The 18978-nt window shown below is 42.9% G+C and overlaps 1 protein-coding gene across 1 annotated transcript; it reads right to left on the bottom strand.

Annotated features, from left to right (window-relative positions):
- Positions 1 to 662: 662 nt before the first annotated feature.
- Positions 663 to 18728, bottom strand: LOC129838087 (probable C-mannosyltransferase DPY19L1). Its single transcript, XM_055904800.1, has 22 exons — positions 18332 to 18728; positions 17951 to 17975; positions 17727 to 17814; positions 17396 to 17533; positions 17179 to 17299; positions 15611 to 15704; positions 15429 to 15486; positions 14886 to 14977; positions 12447 to 12546; positions 11804 to 11881; positions 6463 to 6549; positions 6286 to 6345; positions 5912 to 5992; positions 5613 to 5714; positions 5367 to 5438; positions 4403 to 4482; positions 4235 to 4259; positions 3787 to 3906; positions 3233 to 3407; positions 2889 to 2988; positions 2671 to 2796; positions 663 to 2378 (listed from the first exon to the last, which is right to left on the bottom strand). The coding sequence occupies exons 1-22, from the start codon at positions 18573 to 18575 to the stop codon at positions 2207 to 2209; spliced, it is 2238 nt and encodes a 745-aa protein (XP_055760775.1). The 5' UTR covers positions 18576 to 18728; the 3' UTR covers positions 663 to 2206.
- Between the last annotated feature and the right edge of the window lie 250 nt (positions 18729 to 18978).

The raw sequence follows: 18978 nt of genomic DNA, 5'->3' as shown, positions 1-18978 counted from the left end.
GTAGGAAATAGTAAAAATAGAGAAAAACCCTTGAATGAGTAGGTGTGTCCAAACTTTGATTGGTGCTGTATATATTATTTTTTTAAATGTGGACATAAAATACTGTAAAAACACCAGCAAATCAGCTCCAAGTGATTTTAGTTTTGGAAATCTGTTCCAAAGCATTCCCACGCATAAGAGATATTTGTGACCGTATACAAATGAAAGCATGGTTTGAAGATGTTTTAATAAAATATGTTTGTTCTTCTTGCAGTCAATTTGTAATTATGTCCCTGAACATCCGCTCAAGTAAAAATCACCCCACGAGTGAATATAATTGATGATCCCTGTCTTAAAGACTTACCAAGAAAGACTGACTGTTGTAATCGCTGCCAAAGGTACTTCTACAAAATATTGACTCAGGGGTTTGAATACTTATGTTGAGATATTTCTGTAAGTCACTCACTATCTCTTGTCATACTCAGTGGAACCTCAAATGTTTTTCTTTGTTGGAGGTGGCCGTCGCACTATAAAAACAGTCACATTTGTATTCAATTGTGTATTCTAGTAATAAAGGCTTGTTACTGTGAATCCAGAAACCATTTAATGAATGAAATATCCAATTCTCTCAAATGATCAACTAGCACAAACTTTTACTCGCTGTTAAAAACAAGAGAAAGAAAGAGGCTGATGAACATTTTATTTTGAAAATACAGATTAAATAGACAAGCATTAGACAAAGCTAGGTCTGTCACTCAAATTAGAGATATTTCAGGTTGGGTGGTCACCGCCCCACCACTAAAAATGAGCACTTTGCTTTCAAGATCACTTCAGTACCTTACTGTATATCTTGGACATAACCAAAAATAAACTTAGCATAAAACACCATAAGCATCTGCTGTGCTATTCATGAAATAGCAGAATACATTGAAATAAACTTCTAGCTTTCACCTTGCATTTAATTGAAACCGCCGCTTGATACTATTACAATTGATGAATGTTGTATAAAATGTATAAACCTTAAACAGTCTTTATGAGTAACTAACTATGCTTATTGCTAAAAAGCCTCACCTGTATTGGTGAGATGATTTGTACCCAACAATACTGTAGCTTTTACACTGGGGTTGTTTTAAGTAACTTCAATGCCACACTGGTAAAAGGCAGTGAGTCACAGGGATAATGAGAAGGACACTCCGGTTAAGCGGAGCACTCTCCTGTTTGACCCTTGACCTCATCAGAGTGGCAAAGGGACTTTCACAGCTGCATGAACAAAAGGGGACAGTGGTTTTAAGTGGGTAGAGCACACCAGTGCTATCGAGTGTAAAGTGGAGTCCACAGAGTGGTGTAGTCTTTCACAGCTATGTCCCCAAAATTGAATGGTGGGGAAGTCACCGCAAGCAAAAAAATAAAAAATGTTGGGTCATAATACATTGTTGAATTCTAATATGTTGCTGTTGTGACATGTGCAAAGGCCACTTTTTGAGGTGCAAAAAAGGCTAAAATTCATGATGTAACTTCCTGTGTGGTGGAGTACAAAGCAATGACGCTAAATTGGCATGACTTTAACAACTCCAAAGATGCCTAAGTGTTTTCTGTATGTCAATACAGGGTCCTAAACCACTGATATTTGGTGGTAGGTCATTACGCTAATGCTTAAAATAATGCACTGCTACAAGTTGCAATGGCTTGTTGGGAAAAATCTTTTTGCAGATTATCATATTCCGCTTCTTTTAAAGGACATTTCAGGTGTGCTACATTAACCTGACACTTGCAGCTGTAACACTACTAGTTATACTAACTACACTTTGCTTTGGCAAATAACAAAATTATTACACACATCAGTGAATAAAAAAATAACACTGTCTAAATAATGACCATTCTTAATACGCAAAAAAAAGGGCATAAAAGTACAAAAACTAAATATGCCTGACATCCAAAATGTACTAATACACACTAAAATAAAATGAATTCAGTCATAAAGAACAACTTTCAGTATAAGCTCGCATAAAATAAAATGCTTATACAACACGAGTGGGGACTCTTATCTAGCCCATCACGTCAGTCCACTGCTCTAACAGAGCCTCAAAAAAAGGGAGACGTAAAACGCAGCTGTGGCAGTGGTACCTCCAAAGGGAGACAGACAAACAGGAAAAGGAACTATATAAAAACACGCACCAGGTCGGTGGAAATACTAGAAGGTAGCACCAAAAACAGGCCGACCCTGCTGTTATCTGAGCTCTTTATCTGCTTTGGGAACTTTTAGAACTTTGTAAACGTTGTTGTGAAAGACTGTGGCAAAGTGGGGCCTGGAGTCCCTGGACATGAGCGTACAGAGGGGGACTTTCCCAGCGTTCTGAGGGTCCTCCACATCCCAGATCTCAGGCATACTGCAGCCAGGCCTGGGGAGAGCACAGAGAAAGCCAGGAAAGGAGAAAGAGAGGGGCAGCGAAAGATAAATATTTCAGCAAAGAACCAAACTAAACAAAAACATTGTGTGATTAACGGACTGCGAAACAGATTGTTCAAAAGGTCACTTGGCAGCAGAATTGGGTTCAGTTCAATTCAGAGTCATTTCAGAGTGAGTTGGAAAAATACCCTGTACTGACTGGAATGACTTGTTGACAATGTCACAAGAACATATGACAGTGTTAACAGCAGTGGATTACTGACGGGAAAGCCACCCAGGGTTACCTGGAGCGGCGGGTGCACCATGAGTCCTCCAGGACGAAGTAGTCCACCTCCATCTGCATCAGGTTCCTCTTCACCACCTCGGCAGACTTGCGGCTGTACATGGCGTACACCAGCTTGGTCCTCTCCCTGAGTGGAACAGACCATAACGTTTAGACAACGCTGAATTGGTTTTAGCCTAGCACAAAGCTAGTGCAGTAGTATCAATGTTCTGTCCACACCTCAGTCCAGCGTCCTCGTAGTGTGGGTGATTGACGATGGGCCGGCCGGCTGACAGCTTCACACTGGCCATGGTGGGCATGGCTCCAGCAAACACAGCGTCTGCACCACACACAAAACAAAGTACATCTAAGGGAAGAGTCCACAAAGGCATGGGTGATCTGAAAGGGACTGGATACCTGAAAGTGAGGTTACCAGCCAATTGCTTTCACCAATCCAACCTAGTCAGATTAGTCAATTCCATAACGAAGGATGCTATTTAGCAAATTATTTTTTATTTTTTATAAATACGTTTGTCTCAATTGCCAGGGGTTGGTTTCAGACATAGGATGAAGACAGCACTCACTGGGTCGGGTGTTGTCTTTGATCCAGTCCAGCAGCTGCTCCTGGGGTAGGTTGCTGAATTCTCCCATGATGCCCCACTGGGCCTGCAGGTTGGCCGCACCCTGCATGGCCATGATGGACAGGATGCCAAACACCATCATGTGGAGCTTGAACTTCTCCCCTATCCAGCCAAACAACTGACACAGACAGACAGACAACCCATGAGCATCACAGAGAACACCGGTCTGTAGTGTCTCTGGTGATGAAGGTCTCTGGTGGTGTTGTGATCCATCTTTGGTAACGTTATGTAGGGGCGGCAGGTAGCCTAGTGGTTAGCACGTTGGACTAGTAACCGAAAGGTTACAAGATCGAATCCCTGAGCTGACAAGGTAAAAATCTGTCATTCTGCCCCTGAACAAGGCAGTTAACCCACTGTTCCTAGGGCCATTGAAAATAAAATTTTGTTTTTAACTGACTTGCCTAGTTAAATAAAGGTAAAAAAAAAAAAAATCTGCGGTATGTGTGTGGTGTCAGTGCTAAATGTGTTGTGATAATCTTGTCGTGTCAGGGACTGACCTGTTTGGAGCAGATCAAGGAGGCCATGATGCACATGTGGGGCGTGAGGAAGAGCTTGAGACGCATGATGAGCATCGCCAGCACTGCAAACGCTATCAACTGTAGGCTATGGTACACCAGCTGACACCATGACAGAGAGAGAGAGAGAGAAAGAGCCCAGGTAGAGAATGAGGGTTGAAGGGCACAGGGAGAGAAGAAGATTGGGGGAGGGATGGATGGAAGAAGCAAGAGAATGAAATGCTTAGAGCTAGAACTGATAATAAAGCGAGCACAATTTAACTGGCAGGAGAAAATTGCCTCTGTATGCAGGTTATGATCATTATTGTAGCTGAAGCAGATAAACATTACCGCATTTAAGAAAACAGAAGGCTTGAATCATATAACATGAGGAGACTCAGCCACGGTGTACACAGCAGTAACATTCAGGGAAATCAGGATGCTTGCTTACCTCTCCTTTTGCCAACATTTCTGGCCTGTGAAAAATGTGAAAAAAGTTATGAGAAGTTGTGTGGTCTTTATAAGAATGAATGGGCAAAATATACACAGAAGTTTACCTTTTGACTTGTGCTGTTAAGAGGGTGAGTTTTACAGAGAGGACAGAGGGAAATATACTCACTCTTCATCGTCGTCATCGTCTTCAGGTTTGACAGAATACTTCTCTCCTTCCCTCAGGAACCTCACAACATCCTGGATCGTCTGTACAGAGTAGGAGAAGGGACAAACAGTGTCACAAATTTAAAAAAGAACCTCAGAAGGGATATAACGTTGAGCAGGATGACTCCACCTTCTATTATATGCTAAAAGTGAGCATACTCACAGCAAATATTAAATAATTAACAATTTTCACCAGTGTCATTATTAAGAAGCCCTACATTTCTATATTAGCAAAGCAAGTCAAGCAGAATGCCCCTTTTTCTCCCCAATTTCGTGATATCCAATTGGTAGTTACAGTCTTGTCCCATCGCCGGAACTCCCATACGGTCTAGGGAGAGGCGAAGGTTGAGAGCCATGTGTCCTCCGAAACACAACCCTGCCAAGCCGCACTGCTTTGCTTAACCCGGAAGCCAGCCGCACCAATGTGTCGGAGGAAACACTGTACAACTGGAGACCGTGTCAGTGTGCATGCGTCCGGCCCGCCACAGGAGTAACTAGAGCACGATGGGACAAGGACATCCAGGCCGGACGACGCTGGGCCAATTGTGCGTCGCTTCATGCGCTTCACAGACGCGGCCGGCTGCGACAGCCCTGGATCGAATCCGGATCTGTAGTGATGCCTCAAGCACTGCAGTGCCTTAGACCCCTGCGCCACTCGGGAGACCCGGACTTGTCTTATTGATTCTGCATTTGACACACAATTAGATCAAACTGACACATTTGGACACGCTCGAGGAGATTCTTGAATATTTTTGCAACATGATTCTCTTGCCGTTTCTTCAAGTCTGCCTCAAATATGACAAATTGAGCTCAACAGGCAAGTCCAGAGCATAACGGGAGAAATGACATGTAAAGGTTGCCTGCCTTGCTCACTAACAGTGGATTGTGTGGAGCGCCTGGTGTATGGCACACAAATTAAGTCTTACCCGTCCTGCAATGACAGCAACCACCAGCATGTTGATGGGGAGCAGCAGTGTCTTGATGTAGCGCAGTGGGGTCTGAGAAGAGCAATGTTACACACGTCATATCGACTGGAGAAAAACATTTATTTCTGACACACCACACACACATTACATGACCTTTACAAAATGAGCTGCCAAATACTACGAAAGGATCCCTTCTAACACTAGTGCCGTGTTCCTATGCCAAATAGGTCCAAGTGTTTTTCATACCTCAATTTCCATGAAGTCAAACTCAGCAGCACAGGTATACATCATGGTGTCAAAGTCCTTGTAGCTGGTAAACTTGGACTTTATTAAGCTACTGATGTGAGCCTGGGAGAGAGAAAGTTGTAGTAAAAATAGCTGCAATTTCAAATACAGTTAGCATATTCCTGTTAACTTTTGTTACTATCATACTATTGAGTGATGGCTTGTTTCAAAATGCAGTGATTCTTCCAGAAAAGGAACCAACATGTAAGGCCATATAGCTAGCTTGTTTCAAATGCTCAGGGCTATTTTCAAAGACTTACATCATCAGAGGCTCCAAAGATGGCTGACAGCATGAACTTGAGAATGACAGTGGAGACAACCCATACCAGGCCCTGCATGACCTGAGAGCAGACATAGGTCAACCAGAAGACACACAGACATGTGCCCGCGCACACACTCACGCAGTCTTGTTTTACTAACATTGTGGGGACACACAATTGATTCCCATTCAAAATCCTATTTTCCCTAACCCAACCCCAAAACCTAACCTTAACCCTAAACACTAACTCTACACCCCCCCCTAGAAATATACTTTTTCCTTGTGGGGACCCCAGTTTTTGATTGTCCACACAAGTATCATGTCCACACAAGTATAGTTAAACATGTCCACACACACACACTTATGTCCTCTTACCCATGTGATGAGGCCAGGTTTGAAGGCTTCTGCAAATTTGTCCCGCAGGGCAATTATTCCCTGCAACCAGGAAGGAACTGATTTCAACACCATACCGTTTTCAACATCACACCATGCTTAACATAAAAGACATCCTCTACACATGGAAAGCATGAGGAGAGTGTTAGTCCAGCTCACCCAAATGGAGACCAGCGAGGAGGCGTAGAATGATGTCAGCAGCATGGAGTTTCCAAACATCAGAACAAAGCACACAGCAAGTGTGATCTGGAGATGGAGTGGGGTGGAAAGAAGTTTGGTGACATAGTCCGAGTCGATATTCACATAATAATAAGGAATTCCCCTTGACCACACCCACAAATTGGGGAAAACAAACATTTTCCCATTTACCCCAGTGTAAAAGAGACAACTTCATCATAGATTTGATGGCATACAGAAAAAGCTGCTGTGTTGTTCAATGTACATGTAACCAGGTCAAAAATCCCAACCTACGGTTCGCAATACTTCCACGTAGGGAAATAGAGCCTGCGAGAAGAGCCCTATGACTTCAGGCTATTCGGTGTGGGACAGTGGGAAATATGGGGACCCAGTGTCCAAGTACACTATACGTAGCTACAGTATGTGTGTGGAAAACATTTCATCACAGGTAAGACATTTAACTTGTTTAGTATAGTCTGTTTGTAACTCCACTCACTACTTGTAGCTGTATAGTCCTTTATAGTCTAACTCCACTCACTACTAGTAGCTGTATAGTCCTTTATAGTCTAACTCCACTCACTACTAGTAGCTGTATAGTCCTTTATAGTCTGTTTGTAACTCCACTCACTACTAGTAGCTGTATAGTCCTTTATAGTCTGTTTATAACTCCACTCACTACTAGTAGCTGTATAGTCCTTTATAGTCCGTTTGTAACTCCACTCACTACTAGTAGCTGTATAGTCCTTTATAGTCTGTTTATAACTCCACTCACTACTAGTAGCTGTATAGTCCTTTATAGTCTGTTTGTAACTCCACTCACTACTAGTAGCTGTATAGTCCTTTATAGTCCGTTTATAACTCCACTCACTACTAGTAGCTGTATAGTCCTTTATAGTCCGTTTATAACTCCACTCACTACTAGTAGCTGTATAGTCCTTTATAGTCCGTTTATAACTCCACTCACTACTAGTAGCTGTATAGTCCTTTATAGTCCGTTTATAACTCCACTCACTACTAGTAGCTGTATAGTCCTTTATAGTCCGTTTGTAACTCCACTCACTACTAGTAGCTGTATAGTCCTTTATAGTCCGTTTATAACTCCACTCACTACTAGTAGCTGTATAGTCCTTTATAGTCTGTTTATAACTCCACTCACTACTAGTAGCTGTATAGTCCTTTATAGTCCGTTTATAACTCCACTCACTACTAGTAGCTGTATAGTCCTTTATCGTCTGTTTGTAACTCCACTCACTACTAGTAGCTGTATAGTCCTTTATAGTCCGTTTATAACTCCACTCACTACTAGTAGCTGTATAGTCCTTTATAGTCCGTTTATAACTCCACTCACTACTAGTAGCTGTATAGTCCTTTATAGTCCATTTATAACTCCACTCACTACTAGTAGATGTATCGTCCTTTATAGTCTGTTTGTAACTCCACTCACTACTAGTAGCTGTATAATCCTTTATAGTCTGTTTATAACTCCACTCACTACTAGTAGCTGTATAGTCCTTTATAGTCTGTTTATAACTCCACTCACTACTAGTAGCTGTATCGTCCTTTATCGTCTGTTTGTAACTCCACTCACTACTAGTAGCTGTATAGTCCTTTATAGTCCGTTTGTAACTCCACTCACTACTAGTAGCTGTATCGTCCTTTATAGTCCGTTTATAACTCCACTCACTACTAGTAGCTGTATCGTCCTTTATCGTCTGTTTGTAACTCCACTCACTACTAGTAGCTGTATAGTCCTTTATAGTCCGTTTGTAACTCCACTCACTACTAGTAGCTGTATCGTCCTTTATAGTCCGTTTATAACTCCACTCACTACTAGTAGCTGTATCGTCCTTTATCGTCTGTTTGTAACTCCACTCACTACTAGTAGCTGTATAGTCCTTTATAGTCCGTTTGTAACTCCACTCACTACTAGTAGCTGTATCGTCCTTTATAGTCCGTTTATAACTCCACTCACTACTAGTAGCTGTATAGTCCTTTATAGTCCGTTTATAACTCCACTCACTACTAGTAGCTGTATAGTCCTTTATAGTCTGTTTATAACTCTGCTAAAGCCACTTTCTACCACTCTAAATTCCAAGCATCTGCCTCTAACCCTAGGAAGCTCTTTGCCACCTTCTCCTCCCTCCTGAATCCTCCTCCCCTCCCCCCCCCCTCCTCCCTCTCTGCAGATGACTTCGTCAACCATTTTGAAAAGAAGGTTGACGACATCCGATCCTCGTTTGCTAAGTCAAACGACACCGCTGGTTCTGCTCACACTGCCCTACCCTGTGCTCTGACCTCTTTCCCCCCTCTCTCTCCAGATGAAATCTCGCGTCCTGTGACGGCCGGCCGCCCAACAACCTGCCCGCTTGACCCTATCCCCTCCTCTCTTCTCCAGACCATTTCCGGAGACCTTCTCCCTTACCTCACCTCGCTCATCAACTCATCCCTGACCGCTGGCTACGTCCCTTCCGTCTTCAAGAGAGCGAGAGTTGCACCCCTTCTGAAAAAACCTACACTCGATCCCTCCGATGTCAACAACTACAGACCAGTATCCCTTCTTTCTTTTCTCTCCAAAACTCTTGAACGTGCCGTCCTTGGCCAGCTCTCCTGCTATCTCTCTCAGAATGACCTTCTTGATCCAAATCAGTCAGGTTTCAAGACTAGTCATTCAACTGAGACTGCTCTTCTCTGTATCACGGAGGCGCTCCACACTGCTAAAGCTAACTCTCTCTCCTCTGCTCTCATCCTTCTAGACCTATCGGCTGCCTTCGACACTGTGAACCATCAGATCCTCCTCTCCACCCTCTCCGAGTTGGGCATCTCCGGCGCGGCCCACGCTTGGATTGCGTCCTACCTGACAGGTCGCTCCTACCAGGTGGCGTGGCGAGAATCTGTCTCCTCACCACGTGCTCTCACCACTGGTGTCCCCCAGGGCTCTGTTCTAGGCCCTCTCCTATTCTCGCTATACACCAAGTCACTTGGCTCTGTCATAACCTCACATGGTCTCTCCTATCATTGCTATGCAGACGACACACAATTAATCTTCTCCTTTCCCCCTTCTGATGACCAGGTGGCGAATCGCATCTCTGCATGTCTGGCAGACATATCAGTGTGGATGACGGATCACCACCTCAAGCTGAACCTCGGCAAGACGGAGCTGCTCTTCCTCCCGGGGAAGGACTGCCCGTTCCATGATCTCGCCATCACGGTTGACAACCCCATTGTGTCCTCCTCCCAGAGCGCTAAGAACCTTGGCGTGATCCTGGACAACACCCTGTCGTTCTCAACTAACATCAAGGCGGTGGCCCGTTCCTGTAGGTTCATGCTCTACAACATCCGCAGAGTACGACCCTGCCTCACACAGGAAGCGGCGCAGGTCCTAATCCAGGCACTTGTCATCTCCCGTCTGGATTACTGCAACTCGCTGTTGGCTGGGCTCCCTGCCTGTGCCATTAAACCCCTACAACTCATCCAGAACGCCGCAGCCCGTCTGGTGTTCAACCTTCCCAAGTTCTCCCACGTCACCCCGCTCCTCCGCTCTCTCCACTGGCTTCCAGTTGAAGCTCGCATCCGCTACAAGACCATGGTGCTTGCCTACGGAGCTGTGAGGGGAACGGCACCTCAGTACCTCCAGGCTCTGATCAGGTCCTACACCCAAACAAGGGCACTGCGTTCATCCACCTCTGGCCTGCTCGCCTCCCTACCACTGAGGAAGTACAGTTCCCGCTCAGCCCAGTCAAAACTGTTCGCTGCTCTGGCCCCCCAATGGTGGAACAAACTCCCTCACGACGCCAGGACAGCGGAGTCAATCACCACCTTCCGGAGACACCTGAAACCCCACCTCTTTAAGGAATACCTAGGATAGGATAAAGTAATCCTTCTGACCCCCCCCCCCCCCCCCCCCCCCCCCCCCCTAAAAGATTTAGATGCACTGTTGTAAAGTGGCTGTTCCACTGGATGTCATAAGGTGAATGCACCAATTTGTAAGTCGCTCTGGATAAGAGCGTCTGCTAAATGACTTAAATGTAAATGTAATAACTCCACTCACTACTAGTAGCTGTATAGTCCTTTATAGTCTGTTTATAACTCCACTCACTACTAGTAGCTGTATCGTCCTTTATAGTCCGTTTATAACTCCACTCACTACTAGTAGCTGTATAGTCCGTTTATAGTCCGTTTATAACTCCACTCACTACTAGTAGCTGTATAGTCCTTTATAGTCCGTTTATAACTCCACTCACTACTAGTAGCTGTATAGTCCTTTATAGTCCGTTTATAACTCCACTCACTACTAGTAGCTGTATAGTCCTTTATAGTCTGTTTGTAACTCCACTCACTACTAGTAGCTGTATAGTCCTTTATCGTCTGTTTATAACTCCACTCACTACTAGTAGCTGTATAGTCCTTTATCGTCTGTTTATAACTCCACTCACTACTAGTAGCTGTATAGTCCTTTATAGTCCGTTTATAACTCCACTCACTACTAGTAGCTGTATAGTCCTTTATAGTCCGTTTATAACTCCACTCACTACTAGTAGCTGTATAGTCCTTTATAGTCCGTTTGTTCGTGTTGTTGTTCTCGGTTAGCTTAATGTTCTGGTCTGTAGCCGGTGGGTAGCACTCACTCACGTGGCTGCTAGCAGTCATGACAACGGGCATGAGGGAAGCTCTACAATATGATGTTTTTCTAAGTAGTGAGAACACTTGGAAGTAATCTTTAGACATACTTTTTTGTTGTTGTAATTTACTAAAACAGGTAAACAACAAGGAAATAGCTTTTACGTTTCAGCTGTGTGCCAATGGGGTAACCTAGGCAACCACAGGTTGTTTTCCCCCCACAGGTGGGCAGGGCCACGACATTCAATCTAATACCAACTGGGACTATTTTACTGTTGTCATAGCACACAGACACACACACCAAACTTGTTACAGACAAAGTGGGCTTAACAATGCTGTAGGTCGTCAAGGACACAAGCCTGTGAGTGTCCCGTTTTCTTCACGCTGCCACTTCTTGCCAGGCGGATGAATTATTCACAGCCATATGTCCTCTCTTCTCTCCTCCTCCGATGACACAAATCTCCAGCATCATCTTAATACAAAGGGCCTCTTCTCTTATCTCCCCAGCACACTGGCCCCAGCCCGCTACGCTAGCCACGCTAACAGCCTGTGTTGCTGAGAGGATTAGGAGAGCTGGAACTGAGGTAGCTACAGACTGAATCACACACACAAACACACAAACACACTCCTTGGCAAAACGCACAGCCCTGTTTTACGATGCACGTCCACAAGTGCAGGTTAGATAGGAACCATAAAATACATTTACCATGTGTGTCACTAGGAGGGACTGAATTTTGGTGGGGCTGATGTATCCCAGGATGTACGAGGCAAAGAGAGAGGCCACCTGAAACAAGTAGTCAAATGTGTAAACACAAGCAATAAGTAGTGTATACAACAACTGTGAAATGATTGCAATAAAGGGTACATGCTTATTTTGAGCACAACACATTGATGTTATAAGTACTTAGATTACAGTATGTTGTAAAATCCCTATATATAAGGCTCTGATTAGGATAGGGAACTGTAGCTAGCTGAGGGACATTTGCTATTATAATCTAGCCAGACTGCTTTGCAACAGCTTTGCTATCAAAGATGCCAGCAGATCCGTGTGAAAGACTAACCTTCGACACTTTTGTCTGCCTCCGCTCCTCCTCCAGTCTTATTCTCCATCCGTTTCACACCCTCCCTCCTTTTTCACTGTCTGTGCTCTTTTTTGTTAACCTCGTCTCCATCTTTTACAACGTCCCTTTAACAGTTTACTCTTCTCCCTTTCTCTGTCAATCTCTTTCTCTGTCTCTTTTTATCTCTCTCTCGCAGCCTCCCTTCTATCTATCCCTATCTCTTCTTCACCCCTCTCACATACTCTACCTTTCCCTCCACCCTTCTTTATGTCTCTTTTTTTCTCTTACCTGGGTAAGTAGCACAAACTGGGCAAACTGCCAGGGCAGCATGAAGCACAAATTGGAGATGCCCAGCGCCCACATGGTCTTTCTGCTGGGGTTGCGTGTCCTTTGGAGAGACAGATGTGGAAAAGGGCAGGAGGCGAGAGTTAAGGAAATCCATTAACACAGGAACACACTCTAATGCTCCCATTCAGGCTGCCTCTAGACAGAATGTATCAGCCACCAAGCCTTCCACTCACACTGACAGCTTTAGAGAACAAGTTAACATGGTCGAATAGCAAACACTTTGACTCAAAGTGAATTAGAGTTAATACAAAATGTGAACAATGTGGGAATGGAACCAACAACCTTGGTATTGCAAACACCAAGCTTTACAAACCAGATATCTGGACCACAATGAATTGAGATCATAACAATTGCAGAGCTCTCAATATAATCTACAACTGGTTTTGCCTCGGGATCCAAATTGAACTAGGTTGTCTCAGTCGCGACATTCGCATAGTGAAAAAGAATCGCCAAAATCCAATCTTGAAAAAAACGGAATGTTATATTGATAGCTAATGTAGCAATTATATTCCCAGCCAACTCTTTCATTGTCAATAATTACATTTTGCCCATATTCTTGATGAAGAATGTTAATAAAGTCACCTCACTGGCTTGAGAACACAAAAATCAACCAAAATAGTGCTGTTAACTTCTTTATGATAGGGGGCAGCATTTTCACTTTTGGATGAATTGCGTGCCCATAGTGAACTGCCTCCTACTCTGTCCCAGATGCTAATATATGCATATTATTATTACCATTGGATATAAAACACTCTGAAGTTTCTAAAACTGTTTGAATGATGTCTGTGAGTATAACAGAACTCATATGGCAGGAAAAAACCTGAGAAAAAATCCAAACAGGAAGTGAGAATTCTGAGACTGGTCAATGTTCAACTCATCACCGATTCAATTCCCTATAAGATATGGATCTGTTTGCACTTCCTACGCCTTCCACTAGATGCCAACAGTCTGTAGAACATGGAATGAAGCTTATGCTGTGTTGTGGGGCCGGATGGGAGGGGAATGAGTCAGTGGTCTGGCAGATTGCCAGTTCCTGGTCACGCGCTTTCCTCATGATATCGCCTTGCGTTCCATAACTTCTACAGACATGAAGGAATGCTCCGGGTGGAACGTTATTGAATATATATGATAACAACATCCTGAAGATTGATTCTCTACTTAGTTTGACCTGTTTATTCAACCTGTTATATAACCTTTTGAAGTTTGTCCAAGTTCGCCTGCATTTGCGCGAGTGTTTGGACATGTGCACTAAACATGCAAGCAAAAGTAGCTACTTAGACATAAGTAATGGACATTATCGAACAAAACAACGGTTTATTGTGGAACTAGGATTCCTGGGAGTGCATTCTGATGAAGATGATCAAAGGTAAGGGAATATTTATGATGTAATTTCGTATTTCTGTTGACTCCAACATGGCAGAGAAATGTTGTTATGCTTGAGCGCCATCTCAGATTATTGCATGGTGTGCTTTTTACGTAAAGTTTTTTTGAAATCTGACACAGCGGTTGCATTAAGAACAAGTGTATCTTTAATTATATGTAAAACATGTATCTTTCATCAAAGTTTATGATGAGTATTTCTGTTAATTGACGTGGCTCTCTGCAATTTCTCCGGATATTTTGGAGGCATTTCTGAACATAGAGCCAATGTAAACCGAGATTTGTGGATATAAATATGCACATTATCGAACAAAACATAAATGTATTGTGTAACATGATGTCATATGAGTGTCATCTGATGAAGATCATCAAAGGTTAGTGATTCATTTGAACTCTATTTCTGCTTTTTGTGACTACTATCTTTTGCTGGGAAAATGGCTGTGTTTTTCTGTGGCTATGTACTGAGCTAACATAATCGTTTGGTGTGCTTTCGCCGTAAATCCTTTTTGAAATCAGACATGTTGGCTGGATTCACAACATGTGTAGCTTTAATTTGGTGTCTTTCATGTGTGATTTCATGAAAGATTGATTTTTATAGTAATATATTTGAATTTGGCGCGCCACATTTTTTCTGGCTTTTGCCCAAGTGGGACGCTACCGTCCCACATATTCCAGAGAAGTTAATAGCTCTATATTGAAAATACTGTGATTTAAGAAAAAGTGTTCAGGGATTAAATTATAAAAACATGCAAGTACATTATCAGTTCTTCACACTTTCTACCTGGTTTAAGTTCAGACTGGAGTATTTTCCTATTAAAAAAAATTTAAAAAAATTACTCAGACACCCGTGAACCATCAAAAACCTTTGCGACCCAAATTTGCGACCTACCAGTTGAGAATCGCTGCTCTACATTACATTTGACTAGCACATGAAGAGGCAGCCAGAGGGTATTGAAAAGAGAAGGAGAGAAAGGAGAGAAAGGAGGGATGGTGAGTTACCGGAGGATGTGGGTGAGGAGTAACATCTGCAGGACCAGGAAGGGATAGGAGAAGCTCTCCCTCAGGGGTGGAGTCCACATGACCCGGGTGCTCTGACACAGAAACAAACACAATCCTACTTTATTTTGCGACAACAAATTGCTGCGTAGGATGGGATTTTCTGTACCACTACGCAATCAATCAATGACAACTGCAAAGAGCTATTTGTACATAAAGACGCATCCAGTAATCTCATGCAGTACATTTAGTCATCATCCTACAACCCACACTACACCAATGCTCCTATCATAATGATGCGGATACATTCACACTTCTGCATTGAAACCAGTACAGACAGAGAAGGTCAAGGAGACAAGTGGGTGGCGACTGTGGAGAGGAGACAGGAGAGCTGAGAGTATGACTGAAATGTCAGTATCGATTGGTGTGAAGAATACAATAGAGCAACCACTCAGCCTGACTGAGACAGATATCCTTTTGATGGCTGCCTGCATTGTATCCATCAACCCATCCCCACCTTCACGGTCCTGTACGCTATACACTCACCTCTCCATGGTTGAAGAAGAAACACAGCACCGTGACCATACCCCCGAGCCGACTGCCACTAGAAAGATGAAGGGAGGGAGATGATGAATCTTTTCTTATTTTGTTTGAACATTAGTCACTAAATTACTTTCAAATTTGAGCCCAACCGATGCAAAATCAAAGGAGGGTAAAGGTTAAGTTACCTGAGGTAGGTCCCGTAGATGAAGAACAGACTCATCATCAGACCATTGAGGAGGAACACAAAGGTCACGTAGAAGTATGCGGGGTCACCCATACCTGACACACACAGACAGAGAGGCTATTAGGATTGAGACTGGCAATGGCAAGGACCTCAAATAGCCAAAGGCCATAACTTCAAAGCACTGATTCTCATGACCAGAGATTCTATTAAAATTACTATATGTTATTCTATGGCCATGACCTGAAGTCCGGAACAAAAATGAGAGTGAGAATTGTTAAGTTCATGTTTTAAGTATCCCTATACTTCTGTTATTACGGGGCTATCACTGAGTCAAGAGTGCGCCTGCGCATGAAAAGAGTGGGTTGTTGGACCTAGCCTGGAGTGTAATGGCTACCTTGTAGTGTGTTCATATAGTAGAGTAAACTTTGTTAAACTGGAACCTTGTCGTTGTGTCATTTCGAGTTAACAAGAATATTGTTTGCTTGTTGTATTGCTGTAGCACACAAATTACCTTCCTTTTAGAAAATGTTAAGTCGACTGATGGAATGGCTCAAAACAAGATGTTTGAAAGCATGATGGAATAATGATTGATTGACACCTGACACATGGCTCGCTCATAGTGAAAGACATAAGCCTAAAGGAAACATTGAAGCCTTCAGTCGCCGTCTTAATGCTTTCCTGAAGTGGGAGGCTTTCTCATTTCACTACCATAGAACTGCTGAGGATAAAGGGCTATTTTGAGTCTGCTCTAATTTGCTGTGCACTCAGCTAGTGGAAACAGGAACAAAAGGCAGGCGGCACTTACATGTACAGCAGCACCTTCAAACTACATTGTGTGTGCTTTCACATAATTCACACCTTTAATTAGAAAGAAGTGTAACTTGCGCCAGTCTAAACTATATAACACTGAAGTACTACGCATATAACATGCTATGGAGTGCTAATGACAAGTCAAGAGAACAGTTCAACAAGTAGAAAAGGGGAACAACCTCCCCTCACAAAACACCTCCCCCATATTCATAGATTTCATTGAAGTCGCTCCGGATACATGTGAAATGTGTTATGTGAAATAAGAAAGGTTTTCCTTTGTGCAGCAGCTCAATAAAAATGCAACAAAAGCAAGAAATAGCCTCATGGATTGTAATTATTCATGAGCTAAGCAACTGCATGGCATTCCTGTGGGAAACAGATCTCTATTTTCCTGAAATTAACTGATATTCAGTCAAACTTGCACATTTGGAAATCCACAATTCAGAAAAATAACATTGATCCAGTGCAGTGGAATATATATATATATATATGCTGAAATATATTTTTTTGATCATCATGCAGTTTTCTCCCTACGGAGTGGAACATTGGCGTTATGCCAACTTTCAATTTCATATGCAGCAATAACTAGTTTTTTAAATTTTTATATAACTAATATTTCAGATGAACCACTGCAGCGGGATGGCACAGGAATAACACTAATTTTCTTAATTATTTCCCATACTGCTGGTTTGATTGCATCTGGCCTAGAGAGTTGTGTGTGTCTGTGTGTGTTCAGGTCAAACAAGACTGCATTGGTACCTTCACAGCCATCCACCGGAGCCATACCCTCTCCTCTATTGATGGACCAACACATCTTGGTGGGGAGTCCAAAGAATTCCATTATATCTGTGTAGATTCTGTACCAGCTGGCCAGGACCACCTAAAGAGCAGTGGAGGAAGGATTTCAGCATGAAGACCCTGAACAAAGTCTGTTGTCCAATCAAATTCCAAGGATGTCCATATCCACAAATATTACCTCTGGATAGAGATTGAACCTCTTCAGTGTGTTTATAACCAGTGGGTACTCTGTAAGCCGATCGTTCATGACCAGATACAGGCCGTTGAGAAAGGTTGGTGCCTCAATGATCGTCTTGAAATAGGAGTAGTATAAACCCTAAAACAGGATCATATAACAAATGGATTAAATTCCCACATAAAAGCCCTTATCAGGTATTGGCTCATGGCCTGCTACAGAAACACAGCTCTAAGATTTTGCAAGACAGAGTATCACACAAAATCATATAGAATAGGTCATCATTATTTCATTCGTTTCTCCTTCTGTCATCTTTCAATACCACAAGACTTACCATTTCTGTCCGAAATGCCATTTCCTTTTCTAGTCCTGACAGATGTGAGAAGTGCCTGTCATTTTCAAAGAGGCGTGAGAGATGGTACCTACAGAAACAACAAATAGGCTTTAGGGATATCTAGCTAAAGTTAGTTATCTACAATCAATGTACACAGGAAACGTGCAAGACTTTGAAGTGCATGCCATTGACCTGAAATGTTAGAGGTTAGCTTTTTAACTTACCAATGTAAATACCCAGCCAGAGCAGCTATGAAGAAAATACAGAGAAACATGAATATAACTAGTTAATGATATTGGGAAAGTTGTGGGGTTTAATCATTGTTCTATTATTAGTTAGCTAACGTTAGCTAGCTAGCGTTAGTTTTAATAATATAACTTCCGTTAGCTAACAACTGTAGTTACAGTAATGTTAAAGTTGCTAGCCACCAATGACCGGGGCACAGTCTGGGATAGCAACCTCAGTAACGTTAGCTGTCGTTGTGGTTGTGCTGTTTGAGCTAGCGTTGGCTAGCTAACGTAACGTAAGCTAACTAGCTACGTTAGCAACATAGTTACAGTACTGGTAGGTAGCTAACTACTGTATATGTGTTGTGTGACACTTACCAAGAACCAGAGTGATTCCGAGTTTCACAAAAGCAGACGGAGTAAGGCCAAGCTTACTTCTGATGAATGAAAACCCAGGAAATAGTCCATTCCTATTGTGAAGCAAGCTGTTGAAAGGGGTGCCTTTGCCTGCTCGTCTACTTTTCCCTGTGCCTGGCGATACAAACGGACTCCTGTCTCTGTCGTCGACGTTGGGCTGCGGCGGTTGATCCTTCACGTTTTGTTTTCTAGTTTTTACGACCATGTTTTCATAATCGTAAATCTTCGGCTGTGAAAGACGTTTTGTAGAAGTAACTGGATGGGTACCTTCTATCCACCGATCAGGGTCTACACCTTTTGCTAGCTACCTGAGTGATGCTGTGTTCACTGCACAAATCTTTGAAATGTTCGCCCCCAACTGGAGTTAATACAGACTGCATGCGTTAGTAGCCATGGTAACACAAATACGTCAGTTGGTAGCTAGAACACTTACATTCAAAATGTTGTTTTTCTAACGTAAATATAATCCTAATGCGACAGTGGCACATGCCAGCAGAATCCCCCCCATCCCTCGGGCTCTCGCTCTGTCAATTTCAGTTCAATTGAAAGGCTTTCAATTCAATTTAAGGGGTTTATTGTCATGGGAAACATATGTTAACATTGCCAAG

Source organism: Salvelinus fontinalis, chromosome 38 (genome assembly GCF_029448725.1).
Source record: "Salvelinus fontinalis isolate EN_2023a chromosome 38, ASM2944872v1, whole genome shotgun sequence".
NCBI lineage: Eukaryota > Metazoa > Chordata > Actinopteri > Salmoniformes > Salmonidae > Salvelinus > Salvelinus fontinalis.
The sequence above is the reverse complement of the archived record's forward strand: the minus strand, read 5'-3'. Positions and strand labels throughout refer to the sequence as shown.

Bases quoted from the DNA above. Each gene is read 5' to 3' on its own strand.
- LOC129838087 (XM_055904800.1), bottom strand. From the start codon at position 18,575: ATGGTCGTAAAAACTAGAAAACAAAACGTGAAGGATCAACCGCCGCAG. The intron at 14,978-15,428 runs GTGAGTGTATAG...TTTCTGTGTCAG, and splicing joins TCTTCTTCAACCATGGAGAG to AGCACCCGGGTCATGTGGAC. The intron at 3,408-3,786 runs GTCAGTCCCTGA...TGTCTGTGTCAG, and splicing joins CCTTGATCTGCTCCAAACAG to TTGTTTGGCTGGATAGGGGA.